This window comes from Trachurus trachurus (assembly GCF_905171665.1).
Source record: "Trachurus trachurus genome assembly, chromosome: 1".
NCBI classification, from domain to species: domain Eukaryota; kingdom Metazoa; phylum Chordata; class Actinopteri; order Carangiformes; family Carangidae; genus Trachurus; species Trachurus trachurus.
In genome coordinates this window covers 5,549,064-5,570,281 of record NC_139891.1, presented here as the reverse complement: position 1 = coordinate 5,570,281, position 21,218 = coordinate 5,549,064, and the positions used below count along the sequence as shown (strand labels likewise).

The 21,218-nt window shown below is 43.5% G+C and overlaps 1 protein-coding gene across 1 annotated transcript; it reads left to right on the top strand.

The window, feature by feature from the left end:
• Positions 1-5,825: 5,825 nt before the first annotated feature.
• Positions 5,826-20,001, top strand: cep170ab (centrosomal protein 170Ab; the record flags this gene model as incomplete). Its single annotated transcript, XM_083981216.1, has 18 exons — positions 5,826-5,930; positions 6,055-6,144; positions 7,453-7,531; positions 7,738-7,796; positions 8,231-8,393; positions 8,882-9,010; positions 9,627-10,079; positions 10,600-10,970; positions 11,070-11,198; positions 11,407-11,539; positions 13,047-14,513; positions 15,148-15,376; positions 15,532-15,640; positions 15,892-16,026; positions 17,170-17,258; positions 17,591-17,684; positions 19,580-19,631; positions 19,775-20,001. 18 exons carry the CDS (start codon positions 5,826-5,828, stop codon positions 19,999-20,001), a joined length of 4,113 nt encoding a protein of 1,370 aa, XP_083837342.1.
• Positions 20,002-21,218: the final 1,217 nt, after the last annotated feature.

The window sequence follows — 21,218 nt, the reverse complement described above, 5'->3', positions numbered from 1 at the left end:
TCCTAAAATGTTATGATGTGCGAAAACAGAGGAGATTCCCACTGCTTATTTTCCTCTCATTTTGTTCAATTTGTTTCACAATGATGTTAAAACTTTGTGAAAGGGACACTCTCTGTATGCTACTTTGGTTTGGGTCCAGCTTTTGGAGAGAATAAACAGAATGCAAAAATGAAATGGGGTGGCCTTAATTCAAGAGAAAGAAGAATAAAAATATTTTGCAAAAATTCAGGTTTGTTTATCATGTACTGTAAATTTGCTCCAATAGGCTGCATAAGTTGCGCGTGCCTGACGTGAGGTAAGGTGAAACTAATAAAGAAAAAAGCTATACGATTAGAGTTTGTAGATTTTGATTTATAGTGTACAGCAGCACCATTTGATTTAATATAAGGTGATAAAACACTTATCTGTGTGTGTGAACAATGCGCCTGAGTCTGTTTTCAGTGTTGTTTTAAAACTATAAAGTCAAAAGGTGATTTGTCTCTTGCTGTTATCTTTATGTTTGCATCTGTGAGGCAGATAAGCAGAATCATTTCTATAACAAAATACAACATAGTTATGATAACAATAACAAAAGCCCACATTCACGTGGAAGGTTTAACACACCACTGAGAAGTTACAATATATTCTGTTTTATGATGATGTGATATCCATTGAGTAAAATCTCTCTTGTTAATGTTATTTATAGCGTCTAACTCTTTTTTTTTTTTTTTTTTTTTTTTTACAGTTGTGTTTTTAATGGCCTGTAGCCTTAACTGTACGGTAGCACAGACAGTAGGCGGCTCCAGATTTATAGTCACGTGCGACCAGGAAAATAATTTCATCTTTGAAATTTGGAGCCAAAACATTGGGATGAATTAACACAATGTTAACTTAATAATTGTCATAGATAAATACATTTCTCCCTCACTGATTTTAAGCTACAAAACAATTATTTATTTACCATAAAAGCCTGAGTGAAAGAAATGTTTCTATCGCTCAGGCAACACCACCGAGGACTGATGCAGCAGTCAAGTGTCGCTCTTTATGTGATGGGCTGAGTAATGGAGCCTCTGAGAGGAGTCCAGCTAAAACAGTTAAAGTCAGTTAAATGAAGATTAACAAAGCATTGTTTCTATCTGTGGCCTGGAACCCATTGTTGTATGTATATGATTCACATACATGTAGAAAATAATCAAACGAAAAGGTGAATTTCATTTCATTTAATTCAATTTTATAGCTTGGTTTCATATCGCAATCACGTTAAATAGGCTACCGTATTAGGTCTGTGCCACATAAGTCACAAAGCCTATAGATTTCAGACTGTAACATCTTAATTTAATGAGGGGCCCATAAACAAAATCAGCTGTTACCATGAGGGATAATTCACATAAACCCATAAACACATAGATGTGAAAGTCCAAAAATGTCTCATGTAACTGCTGCTGCCCTGAACACTGTCCAGTGTTTTGATTGGCTTTGATTTCCTATTTTTTAACTTAAGTGTTAGTAATTGTGTTAGTGCCATGTAGCCTCATAATAGATCAACCTCAACAACTGCAGCTAAGGCAGCATCCACATTACAGAACAATACTTTGGCGCCATCTTGTGTTCTGATTTGAGACTGACTCTAAAAAATATTACCTGTGGTCAATTATTATTATACAGACATTTAGTTGGCAAAACTTTCCTCTAACTCAAACATTTAGCTTTATTTATCGCATCAGCTGTTTTCTCTAAGACCAAACTGCTCTAAAAATAGCTAGACTACACAGTGTTCATCAGTTTGCAATGTAACAATGGAGCAAGGCTCCACATACATAACACTAAGGCACAAACACTGAGGCCAAACATCACCTCTGCAAACTCAATGAAATCCTATCTTAATATTAGAGTCAACAGCGCTCAGGCAAAGTGATAGGCCTCAAAACATTTGATAAAGTACAGTAAATAAATACAAAACTGTATACCTTCTACGCTGTGACACTAGTAGCGCCAACTCAATTTTGCCTTACTTCTGTCCTGTTGGAATGCATTACCGTTATCCTAGAGAACATAAGGAATACAAAAACAATCACAGTTACAGCAAAATAAAGGAGAAATGCCTTCGTATTGCATTAACAGATGAGGATGATCTAGGCCTCTGCCACGTCTGTTTGCATTCGGGAAACTTTCCTTATACTCATTGTCAGTTGTTTTTTTTTCTTTGTGCTTTTCATTGTCTGTAAGTAGCCTACCGTATTATCATTCTTGTTATTTTAGGCTATTACACCTGGCTTTAGGGACTACAGATGGAAATTAGCTGTGAGCTAAATCTGGTGAAACCATCTTTTCATTTTTTCCTGCAAATGATTAAAGCAGAAGTAAGTGATATATTTGTGTTAATATAAGTCTTATATAGTTATATCTTCCGACAGCAATCACTTACATAGAGTGTTTGGACCGAAACACGGGTCTGTCAGTCACTCTGCTCTGCTCTGAGCCGAGGAGAAAACATTTCTCGTATCCTACAGTTTTTATCCAATGAGGAGAGAGAACGGCATGCAGGGCTGTGTGTGCAGCCAAGGGATGCCGTGAATGTGGTGACGTAGGGACGAGGACTGTTATGGTGCATTCACGGCAACTCGTAACTCGTGTTTTTCCGACCTGTGAAGTCGTACCAGTTCGATCTGGTACGAGTTCACGGGTCGGAAGTTACGAGTGGCCATTATAGTGACTTTCACAGGTAAAACAGGTCGGAAAAACACGAGTGGGTTGCCTGGAACGCTACAAAGTCGTAAGTTGTGACTTGAAGCTGTAATTTACGGTTTCAAAAGCCGGCCTGGAACGCAGCATTAGCCAAAACGACCGGATCGCTTACTTCTGCTTTAATGTAATTGCACACTGTCCCTTATTAAACTAATAAACTAAACTTTAGGACACTTTTTTGAAGCAAAATGGGAAATAGCCTAGGTCTTTTGTTCTGATGGCAGTCAGACTTTTTAACAGTTCCAGACAGTTTGTGATGTAGTGTTGTGGATGCTGTTGTTACATCATTATCATCTTTAGCACTTTAACCCCTTGCACTTTAAAACTGCTTTTATCTTTTTTGTCTACCATCAAGCACTTTCAGCCTGTTATTTTTATCCAACAAGCACTGAGAGCACAGTATTTTTGTTATATATAATGCATTATATGTAGCCTATATAGCCTAAACTTTTTACAATTGTATAGCCTATAGTTCAAGATATTTATTTATCACTCATAATGCCCTGTTTCTCTTTTTATGCTGCTGTGACAAATACATTTCCCCTCAGGGATGAATAAAGTTTAACCTAACCTAGTTCGAAAAAAGTTTTAAAACAACACAAGTAGCAGATGTAGCATTATGTTAGACATTGTATCTTTTTTAAGCCAGTGTGTTCAAAAATAGGCTACAAGTTAGTCTTAAGTGTTTCCTATGGTGTAAGTTTGGATGTGAGTATGTTAGCTACAAAAAAATTAACACAATAAAACTGAAAAAAATGTGAATATGTGCACCAGCTTCAAGAAAATAACAGCAGGTGTGTGGCCTAGCCATGAACAACAGCTAACAGCTAAATTAGCATTGACTACACACAATAGCCTTTGATTCAGCCCTGAACAGTTTAACTACAAACAGGAAATTCGTAACTAAAATAAATTCAGTTAAAAATAAATATATTTTTTCTCACCGCAAAATATTTTTTTCATTCAAAAACTGCCTGTTGCTAACTTGCTACAGGATGCTCCCCGCTCTCTGACACAGGTAGAGGTGTAAACAGGTGTTTCGTATCTTGTTCCTGATTGGAAGCGTTACCTTAGTTACAGTCATCCACAGTCTGCATTAGCTGCTAATTTTAAATCGACCCAATGAGACATTTCATGCACACCTGTCTCTACGTAACCTACCATCATCTGTGACTGTGTTAGGCCATGTCTGACTCTTGGGCCTATATATATTAGGGTCACCGACAACACATACGGGTCACTTTAGCCTACTATGTAACTGTATTGTTGCTACTATGCTATTACATAATATCATGTGCTCTTCCTATAGGCCAGTATGTCCACAGCGCCACCGTGAGACCAAGACACGGTACTGTCGAAGGAGCTGGGCTGGGCAGCGAGCTGCGGGGAGCAGCGCGAGCGCTCTTCATAATCCTCCACATATCGGATGCTGATTGACCGTAGAGCTCTCGGTAAGTGGCATGTTCCTCTGCTTATTGTGTGACTGAGCGTGTGTGCGTGTATGTGTGTGTATTATTGTAACAAGCCGGCCCTCGTGTCTTTTATGCTGCCTCCTGTGCTCTGAAGATGGAGACAGTGAAGTGAGCATCGCTGTGTTTGTGCGACAAACCCCAGCCTAGCTATATGTCGTCCATAACGGATAGCCTTGGCTGCACATCGGCAGACAGGCTCCATAACCTGAGTTTTACAATAACACGTGATGTGTTGTTGTTAATCTGTCTAAATTAGCCTGTAGTTTTTGGTTTGCAGAGCGTGCGTAAATGAAGCACGTCAAGGATCAATACGCTTCAAATGACAAGTCGGTAATCAGCATCCACGGAAGATGCACTATAGCTGGGTGTATTTAACCACAATGTGCATGATTTCCCATAACATGAAGCTTTTTTTTTTTTTTTTTAAACCGAATACTCCTCACTACAATGATGTCATTGTGAAATGGCTCCACGATAAACGCTGGACTGAGACATGGCCTAACTGGGCTAATTTTCAGGCGCTGTCATTGGCTGTAACCCATCAGCCGCCGCCGCCGCCGCCGCTTGCAAGCACAGTTGATGTGTTGTCATTTGCAGAGGAGATTCATATCTGAGAGTGGATGGTAGCCGTGTGCGGCCAAGAGGAAATCTGGGCCACTAATAGGAGCAGCCAGGCCACAGAAAGGGTTAACCACGACCATCCCCTCACCAGGGGAGAGAGAGAGAGAGAGGGGAGTCTGTCAAGTCCCGTGGGGGTTGACTTGATGCACAAAACACGAGCCCCAGATATGACAAAGCAAGCGTGCTTAATTAAATCCCACTAATTCACCTATGCTCATACTCCAGAGCAGTGAGTCAGCAAGGCCTGTGAGCGAGCGGATGGTGCTCCTGCTGAGGGCTGGCTGTGTCCCACTGAAAAGAGCTGTTGTGCATGCACAGTGAATCATATGAGAGAATCATGGGTAGCAGTGTTTTTTTAAAAAGACAATCATGTTATTGCTCTCTTTATCCTCTTGTCCCACTTCCTGCCTCTTGTGCATCATGTGTGAATAAGTGTGGTTCTGTGTGCATCCGACTAAATTAGCTGTCCTAATGCACATAGATCAGTATCTCTTTTTCTTTCTCATAATTCACCCCGAGTCATTCTCACTCTCTCTCTCTCTCTCCCCCTCTGACTCCTCCTCTTCTGTGTTTCAGCGGTGAAGCGCTGGATGTGGTGACTGGAAGACTCGGCTGAGAAATTCAATTTGGGAGTTTAATAGGATGCCTGGGATTCTGTAAGCTGTTAGTTGATTTCCACACTTATGGTTCTTGTTTAATGTTGTTAGCTCGACTACAGGCAGAGATAAGCGTGACACTGTCCCCGGGTGATACCTGAAATAGCTACTGCCCGTATGAGGCACATGCACAGATGTTGAAGTAATGTACTGTAACTGTATGAACCTGAAGGCCTCATTCACGGCTGTTAACTATATAAGAACTAATCTTTTTAACTAATCAAACTGACTCATAATAAGAAACAGCCGAAAGATAAGTCGATGTACCTAGAGCGGCATCTGTGCAGTTTTAACACTGTTTCTGTTTTCAGAAGGATGTGTTAAGGGTCATAGGTCATCTAGTGAGGCAGAGATGAGTCTGACTTCCTGGTTCCTGGTGAGCAGCGGGGGGACACGCCATCGTCTCCCCAGGGAGATGATCTTTGTGGGGAGGGACGACTGTGAGCTTATGCTGCAGGTACAAATACTGTCTCAACTTGACACCTGATCTGAGCTGTGGTTCTTCGTCCAGCTGGATTGTTATCTGAAGCCCTGCAGATTAGCATGGATTACCGTGATTGATGGGATTTTGTGTGATTTAGTCCCGCAGTGTGGACAAGCAACACGCTGTCATCAACTACGAGCCAAACACAGACGAACACAAAGTCAAGGACCTGGGCAGCTTAAATGGGGTGAGTGTGTTGTGTCGTTACTACTATATCACTGATCTACTCTCTGTTCCTATAGCAGATTAATAATAATGTACAGCACTGTGTAAACTTGTACCTGGTGACAAAATAATAGATTCATTTTTACAATTAAAAAAAAAACAATACACATATGAAATGCATACACTACACACATAGGTATTAGTTGGTCATTCCCCCCTGTTTTTGCTGGCCTTTAATAGATCCCTTCCTGATGATGAGTGATAGGTCACCCAAAATTCAAATTTCACTCATTTTCTACTCACCCTCATGTCGACTAAGGGTTGGGAGAAGTTTCAGAGTCATGCGTGCCTTTTTGGAGTTACAGGGGGGATCCGGGCAGCACTGCATGTCCATATGACGGTCGCAAACGGGGCTCACATTTCTTCGTCCAAAAAGACACACCCAAAAACATCCAAATACCTCCATACTGCTCGTCAGTAATGTGACATTACAAGTGAGCCCCGTTTGCGACCGTCATATGGCCATGCAGTGCTGCACGGACCCCCCCGTAACTCCAAAAAGTATGACTCTGAAACTTCTCCCAACCCTTAGTCGACATGAGGGTGAGTAGAAAATGAGTGAAATTTGAATTTTGGGTGACGTATCCCTTTAAGAACAAAATCTACAGTCCTGCTCTGTTTGAAGATAATACAAAATTGATGAAGATAATATTTAATTCTTCATGATAATATAGCTGTAATAATGTATCACAATGTTTTGACTATCGTTGACTTTTGAAGCTTCATAGCTTCTGCTGAACTTTTGGAGGACTCCGAATGTTGTTTGTTCCTCATCACTTACATTTGGATCAGATCAGATAGAGGTCTGGAACAAAGTGGAACAAATACTGTTTCAACGTTTATATGGGCATCTGAGTTTAAGATTAAATTCCCAAGATAGACAGATAGACAAATAATTAATAATGCTTAAATTCAGGACATCACTGAATACATCATGTTCCTAGTGTAGCCTACTCATCAAAAAGAATAAAGCTTAGCAAACAACAGATATGACTTAACTAAGAGTGCCAGTGTGATACTTTTGTTTTCTAGAAAACTCATTTCTATTTGGTGCAACCTCTCCCAACACAGACATTTGCCAAAATAAAGTGTAAAAATAGCAAAGCTGTGATTCAAATCAGGAAGTATCTGTCTAAAGTAAACCAGGCAAGGACTCAGACCAAGCATCTGGTCCAGATTTTGTATAAATGGTATGGTAGTTTTCAGTGTTAGGGCTTATTCAGTCATTTCTGTCCTGTTGTTTTTAACCTCAATCTGCTTTTTTCTGCAGACGTTTGTCAATGACGTCAGAATACAGGAGCAGATCTATGTCACGCTGAAAACCGATGACAAACTGAGGTTTGGATATGATATCCTTTGAATATGGTCTTGTATTATCTGTCAAAACCCTGTGACACACAGCACAAGGTCAGTGAGCATGGACAACACAGTAACTGTATCTGTCCTAGTGGTGAATGGTCTCTGCACTCCGCCTGCTGCATAATACATAAGTCGATCAGTGCATGTTTCTCACCCCTGCAAAGAGCTCACTGTCTTTTACCTTAACCCGCCTCACATACCAACCTGTTCACCGTGGTCCGAGGAGAGCTGCATATCCCCGAGGAGGCCCTCAAGGTTAGACGCTGGCTCGTGCATGTAGTGAGAAAACTTACTGCATGTTGTGAGTTCATATGTTAACTGAAAGGTTTAACATATCTGCTCTAAAGACAACCTGAAATTTCTTCTCTTATTTTTTTCATGAGTTTGTGAAATTGCACGGAGAGGTCGATTTTTATGAGAGCAAATTGTTCTGCTGACTTGGTAAAAAAAAAAAAAAGTTTTTACACTCGATGATTCTGCTGTTTCCTCGCAGCAAACTGCTCAGGTAGCTGCAGAAAAGACAAGATCTCATCCTAACGAGCTACATGAAATTTCTGCTTTAGCATTCAGATCGTCTCCTCAAATAACTGAGATTAAAGAAACCTTTATATCCCATATTTAGCGCCGTTTGACCCTTGTGGTTTGCTTCCATCTGTGTAAACTCTCCTCGCTCTTGTCTCATCTATCAGCATGAGAAATACAGCATCCAGCTTCAACTGAGCCAGAAGAGGCCTGCGGAGGGGGAGCCATCTAAACCACAGGTGAAACCCGCCGAGGCTGCAGCGGCGCCGGTGTGCGAGGGGGCGACCGCTAAGCCCCCTGAAATCAGAGGGACAGAGGACAAGTCCACAGGTGAGCCCCGGATATCCAGACAGCCAGTGACACAGGTGAACTGTTGGTCTACAGGTCGCAGCACCAGCAGCGCAACAGAGAGCTCAGTCTTCTGCTGCCTGAATCTGCTGGGTAACATTTCATAGACAAAATGAGTAATACATTAATACATAATAGTAATAAATAATAAGCAGATAAAAATAATTATCACTGACACCCCTCAACTACACTGTAAAGGCAGCAATTACACCAGCTGCAGCCCAAGTTGTTCAACACCAGTTTCTCTGGTTACTTTTCTGCCTTTATTTGTCAGTGGACGACATTAGAGAGATAAAAGGAGAATTAGAAGGCAGATGGCACACAACGAAGGTGGGACAAAGGCTGGATGCAAACTGGGGACATTGATCACACAGCTCCTAAGTCCCTATGCCAAACCTTTTATCGATGGCAAATGTCTGCATGTTTTCTTTTGTAAAAACTAAATGACTGGTTGTTTTTTTACCCTGGAGATGTAGCAATGATGCACAGGGGAACGCCCCTTTATGGCCAGCCAGCCTGGTGGGGAGACGGAGATGCCCAGCAACCAGGGAGGCCTGAGGACAAGAACTCAGACAGGAAGCGGGAAAAACCTGAAACAGGTATTAAAGGAATAGTTGAACATTTTGGCAAATTGGCCCATTGCCATAATCCCATTAGTCATAGCAGTAGGTTCGTTACCTTTAATTGTCGGTGCAAGCTATTTTTAGAACGGTGGAGCAGAGCCGTGAGCTGCTAAGAGCTACGCTACGGAGGCTCATGGGATTTCTTGGTTTCCCTCATCAAACTCATCAAATACACAATCCAACAACTCCAAAACGCTCTGGTGGACAAGTTGTGACCTGCACATTCACCACGCTATGAGATAATAACAGAACGTTACCAGACAGAGTTGTTTTCGAGGTAAATACAGAGACTGCTTGCCGAAAAACTGCTCCTGACAGGAACGCACATCAGCGATTTTGCATGAATTCCCCTCTAAAACAACTCTGTCTGGTAACGTTCTGTTATTATCTCATAGCGTGGTGAATGTGCAGGTCACAACTTGTCCACCAGAGCGTTTTGGAGTGTTGGATTGTGTATTTGATGAGTGAGCCTCTCTGCTCTGCTCTGAGCAGCTCACGGCTCAGCAATGGGCCAATTTGCCATCTATCTATCTATATCAGTTATTACTTCCCTTTTTGTGTTCATTCTACGTTCATATGTTCATTTTGACAGACACCAGGAAAACTGCAGAACTCCCCAAGACCAACCAACAACCAAACTCCAACCAGGAGCCCAGTTACTTTGAGATCCCAACCAAGGATACTTCGCCAGTAGGTAAAGGGAGTGGCGAGGCCCCCTCACGAGACCCAGAGGCTGCTTCCGGAGCTGCTGCAGAGTCGGTCCATGGCCACGCCTCCTTCACCATTGAATTCGACCCCGGAGCGTTGGGCAAAGTCACTGTCAAAGACAGAGTGGCGAAGGTGGGACCGGAGACCAGGCCACGTCCTAAACGACCTGTTGGGGAGGAGCTGAGTCCACTTCAGACGGCCATGGTCGCAGCAGAGGTCAAAGTCGCTGATTGGCTGGCCCAGAATGAGCTGCCATTGGCTCTTAAAGAGACGGTTGCAGAGGAGGACGGGGAAAGTGTGAAGAGTGACGTTCCCGTACAGCTGAAGAGTCTTAAAGGTGCGTGAATGTGCATGATTGCTACAGCTTACTAACATTTGACAGTAAGATGTGCAGTACTGTATATATGCAGGTGCTACAGTCTAAAAGTAATGAATACCAGGTGGATTGGCAACTCTAAATTGCCCATAGGTGTGAATGTGAGTGTGTGAGGTTGTTCGTCTCTATATGTCGGCCCTGTGATAGACTGGTAACCTGTCCAGGGAGAACCCCGCCCCCACCCTCTGTCAGCTGGGATTGGCTCCTTCACCCCGACCCTGCACGGATAAACGGTAGAGAAAATGGATTAGATAAGATAAGATAAGATAAGTGGAAATTTCCAGTATGACGACAGCAGACATCAATGAAAGGAATAAAAAGTACTAACTAAAAAAACTAAAAACAATATTTGTAAAAAAAAAACTAAAAAAACATGATAATTGATGGGTAGATGGATATTTTCTTGTTCATTTAGATTAACTTCTATCTCTTTCTCTAACTTCTGACCCCATGACCTCCCGCTCTGCTCCTCCCATGTCAGGCAGTAAACATGAGGACGGCACACAGAGCGATTCAGAGAACGCACTTGGCGAGCAGCGCCGGGCTGCGGTACATGAGGAACGCTCATGGGGCCTTTGGGGCGGTGCAGGGATGAAGATTAGAGAGGGTCGTGCTAATGTTCCAGAGGGTCTCTTCGCAGAGGAGGACAGTCCCGCACGCCGCCGCAAATCTTCGACTTCCAAAGTGGCAAGCGGATTCGTGGAGAGGCGACGTGGCTCAGCACCGCACCAACAGAACGGACGCGACGAGTGCCATCACCACGGGGATGATTATAGCGACAGAGGGACGTACACCATCGAGCTGGAGAATGGAGACCATGAGGAAGAAGAGGCCAGGAAAATGATCGACAAGGTGGGAGACCTCCTGTATCTGCTTAGCTTCTTGTTAGATCACTAAAACTAAGTTCATACATATGTATGTGTATGTGTGTGCACTTGTGTGTGTGTTAAGGTGTTTGGTGTGGATGCACAGGAGGCTGTGTGTGTGTCGAGGTTGGGTGGTGCTGACCAAAGAGAGAGGATCACTTCCCAGAGGTCTGGAACCGGAGACAGAGGGAAACCTGGACGCATGGAGACAGAGGTGCAGAAACTGAATGCATCCTTTTAAATTCAAGTCAAAAAGTCACCCGCTGTCTAAACCGACAGCCAAAAAAGAAAAGAAAAGCAGTCGAAAGTGTCTCATGTCCTCATGACCTCTGTCTTTCATTAGCATAAAACCAACAAACAGCATCTGCTACTCCATTAAAATGATCTAAGTTTTCTCTTGTATTCCTGCTGCCTTTACCCAGGTACTGTCTGAGGAACTGGTGGTGGGTGGTCCTCGCTGGGTCTCACAGTGGGCTACTCTGGCCGCAAGTCACATTAGGACGGATCCTGAGGGCTCTGGAGCGGAATGTCACGTCATGGTCACAGAGGACAGAGGTACTTACAGAAACCCAAACGATACAAAGACCATAGCACGGCTTTAAAGTAGCACTATGTCACATCTGAAAGGAGACACAACACAGTTGTCCTTTTAAAAGTGAAAAACTGGGGGCATATAGCTCACTAGGTTGACCAGGTGCCCCATATACAGTACAGACATGGATGCAGATCCCAGGGGGGGGGGACATGTCCCCCCCAGTTTCTGAAAAACATGAATTGTCCCCCCCAATAAAAATACCCCAAACTATTCAAAATTTAACAAATGTATTTTCAGACTTCACATTCTTCACATAAATTATTGAAATGGTGGAACAAATAATGTTTGACAAAAATATTTCTGACTCCACATTCCATCAGTGGTCTCCTCCAATATAATGCAAATGAATGGGTAGTTTCGTACACAGACGCTGATGACATCAGCAGGCTTTAAAAAAATGACCCCCTCAATCTTAGGGCTTCATATTTTGATATTCATCCATATCAATTAATCGTGCATAAAGTAGTACCATACACTGGGAGAAAAGGAAGATGGTGAGAAGAATTGGGGATCTGGGAGGGTCAGTGGGAGGCGAAAGATAAGAACGTGAGGAGACATTACATGTCCGAGACCCTTAAAATTATAATTTACTAATATAACGGCTGTTGGCTGTTGGTTGTTTAGGACAAATAAACAAGAAAGGTAAGCACAATAAATTATTCCCTGTGCTGTACTTTTTGAATGATATGCCGAGCCTCTACGGAGTTGTGATTTATGGTGGCATGGTATGAGTTGCATATGGGCAAAAAAAAAAAAATCTCTTTTGTGTCCCCCCCAATCCTGGCATCAGATCTGCACCCCTGAGTACAGAGGCTTTAGTCCTTTAGCTATAGCCTTTGCTGCGTGTCATTCCCCCTCTCTGTCTCCCCATTTCCTGTCTCTCTCTTATTATCCTATCATTTAAAGGCATAAAAGCCCCCAAAAAGTGAAAAACTGTGAGAAAAAAGGTTGAAAAAATTACTTGTTTGAAATAAAATGCGCCATTGTTCAACTGAACTCACTGAGGGACTGGTATGACCAGAACGTGGCTAATATTAGCAAATCCTAAATACATTGCAAAGTATCTGTCAGTTTGCAGATTTTATGGCACAAAAGTTAAATAGTTTCACTCTTAGCAAAGGTTTCACTTTAAAGTATTGTAGGATATTATATATCAACGTTTTCTGGTTTTATAGCCACATTTAATTTCAACAAATTAACAGATTCATGCCGGCACTCATTGTAAATGATCCTTGCTGACATTTTTCAGCTCCATTAAAATGCCACACTGCTTGATAATTCATAAGTGTATGAAGAATGAAGGAACTTGTCATGGTTTCATCTGGTAGACAGAGAATCGCTGAATGGAAAACACAGCCCAGGTTTCTACTTGTGCGTCAATTCGCCTGGAAATAACACCCACAACTGATCTGTAATACATCCATCTGAGAAGTATCTTTGCTATTAATAGATTTCCTCTCCTTTCAGCTGAAATAAGCGAGTCCAGCCACTCAGCCTCCTTTGCCTCCTCAGGCTACACAGAGCGCAAGAGGAGAACCCTGCCCCAGCTGCCAGGGGAGGAGCTTGTCCTGGGAAGGAGGACTCCCGGCTCCGGCCTGCGCACAGATATGGGAGAGAAGCAGGACACCGAGCCACAGGAGAAGGAGAACCAGGAGGAGAAGGTGGCCCGGGGGAAGACCCGCCCCGGTCAGAGCACAGGAGGCGTGGGCAGCCACGGCGGGAGCCCGAGTCGCTCCTCACCGGCCAAGTCGCAGGACAGCGGCGGTGGGAGATCAGGTCAGCCGGGCGGGCTGACCAAGCTCCCCCCTCGTCCTCTGACCAGCGGGGAGAAGAGGATGGAGGAGGCACGGAGGAGGAAAAAGGAGGAGGAGAAAGCTCGGGAAAGCAGCGGGAAACCACTGCTGAGGCAGGAGAGTTTCACCGTGGAGAAACCCAGCTCCAACGTCCCCATCGAGCTCATACCGCGTATCGACGGGCTCCCAGGCAGCAGGAAGGAGACCAACGTCGACAGCGTCACTCTGCAGAAAGACTCTGAAGCGGTGGCGGCCTTTTTAGAGACCACCGTTTCAGACCAAGGCGATCCGCCCAGCCAGTCCATCGAAGGCTCCATGTCGCCCGAGTCGGACGTGGACACGACGAGCACCGTCAGCCAGGCCGACGGAGCCAGGAAAGTTGTCCAGAAACGCCGGACCCTCGCAGGACAGCAGAAGGAGAGAACAATAGTGTGCTCATCTAGTAAGGGGCATGCAGGGGGCAGAGAGAGCCAGGACAGGAGGCCCAAGACCAGAACCTCCGGTGCTCCGCACACCAGCCGACCCTGGACCTCCCTGGACCTCACCGACGACGACCTCAACTCCAACTCGCTCCTCTCGGACTCGCAGCACACCTCCACGCAGAACTCCAGAAGCTCCCACACCAGAGGCCAGACAGGAAGCACCACTCTGGGGGCCAGCACCAAGTCCAGTCGGGCTAAGGTCACCCAGGGGCCCGCCTCGTCCGCACCCGCTAAAAACGCCAACGCCCCCAAACCCAGGCCGACCAGGGCGTCTCTGCTGAGACGAGCCCGGCTGGGGGACTCCTCAGACACCGAACCCGCCGATTTCGACCGCATGTCGGTGGCGTCGGAGGCCTCCACCGCCAGCTCCACGTCCAGGACGGGGATGATGAGGAGGGGGATGTCGAGGATAGAGGCTCTGGCGCAGCCCAGGAGGCCCAGGGTGGGGTCCCCGTCAGCGCAGAGCGACTCCGAGGCCACCGTGACCAGGAGCAGAGGTCTGGGGGCCCGCAGCGTGGCGGGAGATTATGCAGTCAGACAGGGACTGAGAGGAACCAGCGCCGCCTCAGTGTCTGGACCCAGAGCCAGGGCCAACAGCGCCTCCAAGCTGCCTGACAAGGGGAAAGGAAGCTCCTCACACGGACACGTCGCATCTGCACGTAAGTGTTCTGGTCATCACAAAATCTGTCCTCAGCATGCAATCGTCTACATCTCACTGATCAACTCTGAACATATTTGTTTTATTCGCACATTGTATAACCTGCATAAACAATGAAAATAGTCAAATTAAACATTGTGCAGGAGAGGTAGAAGCCAAAAAAGGCTTATAAAAATACCTCCCCTATGTAAAAAACAACAACAACAGTGGTGGTCTTCAAAGTAAGAAGTTAATACAGAAATGTATTACATAAAAAATAGAAAAGAAAGAAAAACAAATTAACATAGAAAAATGAAAGATTCTGAATTAATAAAAAAAAAAAAAAAAAAAAACAATTTACATGAAAAAAAAATTAAAGGTACAAATTGACAGATCCAGAAATATTACAAATCTTAACTAAAGAATGATTTTTTCAGTTGTTTTTTGAACAAAGTCAGTGTGAGTATTGATTTTAATGATGTAGATAGATCCATTAGGATGGTCCTCTGTATTTTAAAGTGCGTTGATTGTATGAAGTCAGACAAAAGGGAAGGTGGAAGTCCTTTGAGTGTCTTGTCTGATATGAATGGATGTCTCAGGAAAACTTAAAAAAATTCTGGAAACTAAACGCCATCTTTGCTGTGCTCTCTTCTTAGCTGGCACTCGATGGCGCCGCGTGCCCGTGGAGTACGCCTCCACCTCGGAGGACGAGTACGGCTCAAACCGCCACATGTCCAAGCCGTTTCTGTCCACTCGGGTGGCTCAGCTGGGAGGTTCGGCCCCAGCGACGCCTAACCCTTCCAGCCTGTCGGCCCTGAAGCAGAACTCCAGAGAACAGGACGAGTACATGAGAGACTGGACAGCGCACAGCGAGGAGATAGCCAGGTACGTAACAGATAGGTACACATATTACATGTCTGAGAATGATTTTGACCTTTTTATTCTGGGTTGTGATGCTTTCACTTTGACCATTATGAGGTATATGGAAATATAAATAAAAAATACACATCAATCATTCATGATTTATTGTTGTTTATCAGGATCAGCCAAGATCTTGCCAAAGACCTCGCCATGCTCGCCAGAGAAATCCATGACGTGGCAGGAGAGATCGACTCAGTCAGCCCTGCAGCTACTGATCCTGGAGCTCTGGTATAATCAACACATTTTACAAAACCAAACAGAAATCCACAATAAAACATGTCTCTATCTGCTGGATTAAATACAAAAAAAAACATACACATTCTTATTATCCTTATTATATTGGCACTGTTCAGATTAAACTTTATGATACAAGGATATGTGAATGAATGAATGAATGAATGAATGAATGAATGAATGAATGAATGAATGAATTTATGTAAAAACATATATTTTTTAAATTCTTTTAATTGTGTTTTTAGTTGGAGGAGAGAGTATTTGATGACAGCTTGGACCTGGGTGGTCCCTCCACAGAGCGGTCTGTGGAGCTGCGACCCCGAGGCTCTGGGGGACAGAGCTCCCGCTCCATCCGCCGACAGACATGGAACAGAGACGACGTGAGTCCGCTTCAATATTCAACACTAGTCTGTCATCACAATATAGTGCTATCCTACAAAACACAGAGCTCTATCAATTCATGGCAGTGTGAACATATACACATTGTGATATGAGTGAAATGAATAATTAAATACATTGAATTAAAGGGATAGTTCACCCAATATTGAAATTTCACTCATTATCTACTCACCCTCATGTGGACTAAGGGCTGGGAGAAGTTTCAGAGTTATCCGTGGCTTCTCTGAGTTACAGGGGGTCTCGGCATACAGTGCATGTCCATATAACGGTTGCAAATGGATACCAACTGTCTTCGTAACAAAAAGACACACCAAAAAACATCCAAATACCTCCATGCTGCTCGTATGTAATGTCCGTCTTGTATTGAAGCCCCAAAATGCAAAATGGTCCCGGAAAAAATTTAATTAATCTATATTTCAAGCTTGTTTGTAGCGGAAGCTCCTCTTCCCGGTTCGTCAAATTTGGACGAACCAGGGTCTGTCCTCTTCCCAGTTCGTCCAAATTTGACGAACCAGGAAGAGGAGCTTCGAGAAGCTTCCGCTACAAACAAGCTTGAAATAAAGACTTATTTAATTTTTTTCGGGACAATTTCGCATTTCGGGGCTTCAATACAAGACGGACATTACATACGAGCAGCATGGAGGTATTTGGATGTTTTTTGGTGTGTCTTTTTGTTACGAAGACAGTTGGTATCCATTTGCAACCGTTATTCGACATGAGGGTGAGTAGATAATGAGTGAAATTTCAGTTTTGGGTGAACTATCCCTTTAAGTTTAAATTCTGCCTGTGCTGTGTAACTGGTTAATGTTGACAGTCATATATGTATGTTAGATGTTGAATAACTGGTTAACATGTCAGTCTGTACCATGGTGTGCCACTGGAGGGCGCTCTCTCCATATCAACCATTAGTCACTCCTTAACAGTCAGGCTGTGCTTCTGACTGGAGCCAGCGCTGCGGCCTGAGCCAATGAGAATGAATGTAATAGTCTTTGCTATTGCTAAATTCAGGATCAGCATGGGAAAGGTTTTTTTTCCTACCTGTTCTAGTTTCTCTCAAGAACTCCTCAGTGTTGTCATTGTTATCCAAACATGACACTGATACGTCACTTCATATCCTCCATCAGTTGGTGCTCGACAGTTTACTCCTCGCATCTGTGAACCAACTCTCGACCAGGATTCGTCAGTCTGTTGACAAAACAAGCTGCAAAATCAGGTGAGCATGGTGCTACAGATCAGGGAGACGTTCTGCTGTTGTAATCTGCTGTAAGTTTAACACTGTACTGAGATAAGAGCAAATGGGAATATACTGTTTGTTGTTTGAAGATTCCTCACTGTTTTATGTTGAAACTGGGCCAACTAGCACAATATGAGTGGCACATCACAGAGGTTTACTTTGACACATCCCTACTCATTATAACTCATAGGATGGCAGCCCAAAGGCTTATTTCACTCCTACAAGCCTTAGTTCAGTCAATTTAACAGTCAGTATATTAAGCATATTTTCATGAATTTATTTTCATCTATTTTTAACAACCTGGTCTCCAGGATCCTCTTCAAGGATAGAGAACGGAAATGGGAGGAGATTGAGACCAAACTGCAGGCGGAGCACGACTCATTGCTACTCAAGAGCTCCAACAAGGTGATGAACACTTCCACCTCTCACACATTGTCTGTTATGAGCTAGAGGTATTTTTAGCCACACTAGCAGCATGGGTTGAGGAATGACCGTGCTAGTTTGTCATTAGGTTGGTTAGACTAGAAAAATTGCAACGCAGCCTTTCTATCTGCTGTGCCCAGAGGTCGAATCCTAATGTGTTCCTCTGTGGTTTCCTTCGCACACATTGACATTAATCTATGGGATGTGACGACGTTAATGATACCTAAACTTTTTCTCTTGCATCATCACTTGATTTAAATCTAATTTCATCCAATATTTGCCACTCAAAATCCTAATCCTTCCTTCTGCCTCACCTATTTTTTGTTGTGTTGTAATGATAAATCAGGATATCAAAGGGATAGTTCAACATTTTGGCAAATAGGCCCATTGCCATAATCCCTATAGTCATAGCAGTAGGTTCGTTACCTTTAATTGTCGGTGCAAGCTATTTTTAGAACGGCGGAGCAGAGCCGTGAGCTGCTCAGAGCTACGCTACGGAGGCTAATGGGGTTTCTTGGTTTCCCTCATCAAACTCATCAAATACACAATCCAACAACGAGATGGAGTTGTTTTGAGGTAAATTCATGCCAAATCCGCTGATCCCGTGTCCTGGTGTTCCCGTCGGGGGCAGTTTTTCGGCAAGCAGTCTCTGCATTTGCCTCGAAAACAACTCTGTCTTGTAACTGAGAAAATTGAGAATATAACAAAAACCACACCTGCTTTAATGACAGTTAGCATTGTCAACTTGACCAAATCATGTTGTAACCATCCAGCTCTGTTCAGCCTCACAGAGCTGTTGGACTGTTTCAATCCTCTATCAGGATTCATGTGTGAGGTGAAACTTTCACTGCAGTCTCAAACTATTTCATTAAAAAATGAAGCTTAAAAATGGGGTTATAATTTTTCAATTTAATTTTTAAGATGCCTGAATGATCCTGGGGCACTGGCCTTGGCTGGCAGTCGCTCTAAAGAAGGAAGGTCATTGGAAAACTAAATCTGTGCCTGTATATCAGTGAATGGTGATTATCTGTAACTACTGCAACTCTGCATCTGCAATATATCTGGCTACACTGAGCCAAAGGACAGCACAAGGTATTGACTCCTAACTCTTGCGATACTAAATCTACTCAGTCCCACTTTTTTGCAAGTGTAAATAAATGCAATCTGGTGAATTGAGAGGCATCTTACTCTCAATCAGATACTTGAGTTTCAGGCAGTCCAATCAGCATAATGTTTTCTGTTTAGTCTCATAATTCAAAGAGACGGAAACTGAAAGGAATCTTGATATCTTGACACATTTTGCCTAAATATTGTTTATGTTAGTAATCCATTAGCTTTTCTTTGGGCTGGACTATTGCCACACAGTCTCTGATCCTTCTCTACAAAGCAGACAGTATCTGATTACTCACTGCGGCAATCATAGAGAGTGGTGACAGTGTTACAGCTGCCCGAGGGATCAAATCCACGACACCTCAGTCTTGTGCATGCCTTTTATATTACCCAGTAAATTCCTTTTTTGGAGAGCAGAGCGCACCGGAGATGATTGTTTTGATGGAGGAAAAAACAAGACTTATGGGCTGTTGCTGTGGGTGCAAGAAGTTTAAGAGTCCACAAAACTTCTGACTCTCCGACGGGCAAGATCATAAATTATGCCTTTAACCCAGTCTGACCTCATCTGAACCTCTCAAGAGATATGTCTATTCACGGCACAAGTCACAGGGCTCGTAAAGCATAACTGGGTGTGCACGGCACGGATCCAAACTTATTCCTGCAGCAATGAATATCTGAATGGAGTTGATTTATTTGATGTATGAACTTTCACTTCCTTAATCACATCCTAGACCTGCCTTCATTTTTTATTCATATTCTTTTAACAGGAGATTTCAACCATTATTCAAGATCTGAAGAGAGTGGAACGACAACTGCTAGGTATTTAATACTTCTCTTTAGCATTCAGGATCAAAACTGGCTAGATGAATAGAAAACTTGTCATCAAGATGCATATTTCATTACAGTGTTAGTTTAAACAACTCATTTCAAACTCCTTCCTCATAACTTCTCCAATCTGACAGTGATCGACATGATGGTGGACCCAGACGGCACCCTGGACGCCCTGTCCAACCTGGGCATCACCAGTCCTCTAGCTGACCCCAAGACCAGCCCCGGGACGCAGCAGGGGGCTTTGCATCCCGCATCCACACTCCCAGCCTCCAGGCCTGAAGGACTGACCTCTGAACCGCGTGCATCATCAGACCACGCACAGGTGGCAGAGCGAGACCCCGGGTCTCAACAGAACTAGGAACCGCACGACCCAAACACCACGGAAACAAGTGAGTCCATGGAGCAGACCTCGGTGACAGGAGGTGGAGGTGATGCCTGCTCCATGGTCAAGACTGACTGTCCTGCCTGCCAGTCCAACAGAGTCATGTTGAGACTGTAAAACGTCCTACATTCTCAAATAGCAGCTCCTGGGATGTCAGATATACAATACTAAACCATTACAGTATTAATGGGTGAGCTTATGAAGCAGCAATGACATAACTTACAATAACCCATCTGTGTTTTTGTGTTGCAGTTCATTCTTATTAATCTTAACAGCATTTAAAAGAAGAGCAGATGTAAAAGAAGAAAGGACATACTGTTAGAGAAACTTTCCAAATGAAATTTGAATATCAGAGCATAAAACTCAGTCTTGCCATTTGATTAGAAGCCTTGAAATCTGTGCTTGCGAGTCATAAGCTTATCAGTCAACTGACCAGAGACCAGCACAGAAACCCAAACTAGAAATGTGCAATGGTGTCAACAACAACAAAAAAGGATTCCGAGGTGTGTGTACCTATGTGTGTGGAAAGTGTTCTTTTATCCTGCCATAGAATTATTTATAAGAAATAATATATTGTTGGCCTGTTGCAGTTGCAATCCCCAAATTCATCTCAGTAATGATTTTCCATCAGAAAAGGCTGCAGTGCCTCTTTACTGGGGAAAGAACTGGGTGTGTACAGTATGTACCTGTGTAAATGTTTATCATAGTTAAATTAACAATACCCATCCATGCCTTTTTTCCTGTGCCGATGTCATTTGAAACCAGTGTATCAAAGATAGACCCTGTGTGTTGATGGATACTATGAAATCAAATGTAGCTCCCAGAAAAGGTTTTCCTCTTCCAAATGTATTTTGTCACAAGTGCCCTGGATCAAACAATCATTAGCGCTGGAGACGAGAGGAGACAGTGTATACGTTATCAGATGGTGAAAGAGGTTCAATTTGTTTCTTTGCACATTACAAAGCTGATCTACGTTAATGCTCATATGTGAGGGACCAGGATATGACGCTCCGCCATCATGTTGATGTCCTTGACCAAAAACAAAGCAGGGTTTAAATCCAGCTGTCCGTCCATGAACACTTTGTCAAATTTCTTTACGCTCACAAACAAAAAAAAAAAGTCATGTTTGAACCAGCATAGACAGGGACTACCTCCGAGTCCTGCAGCTGCATTTTACTATAAACGATGCAAAG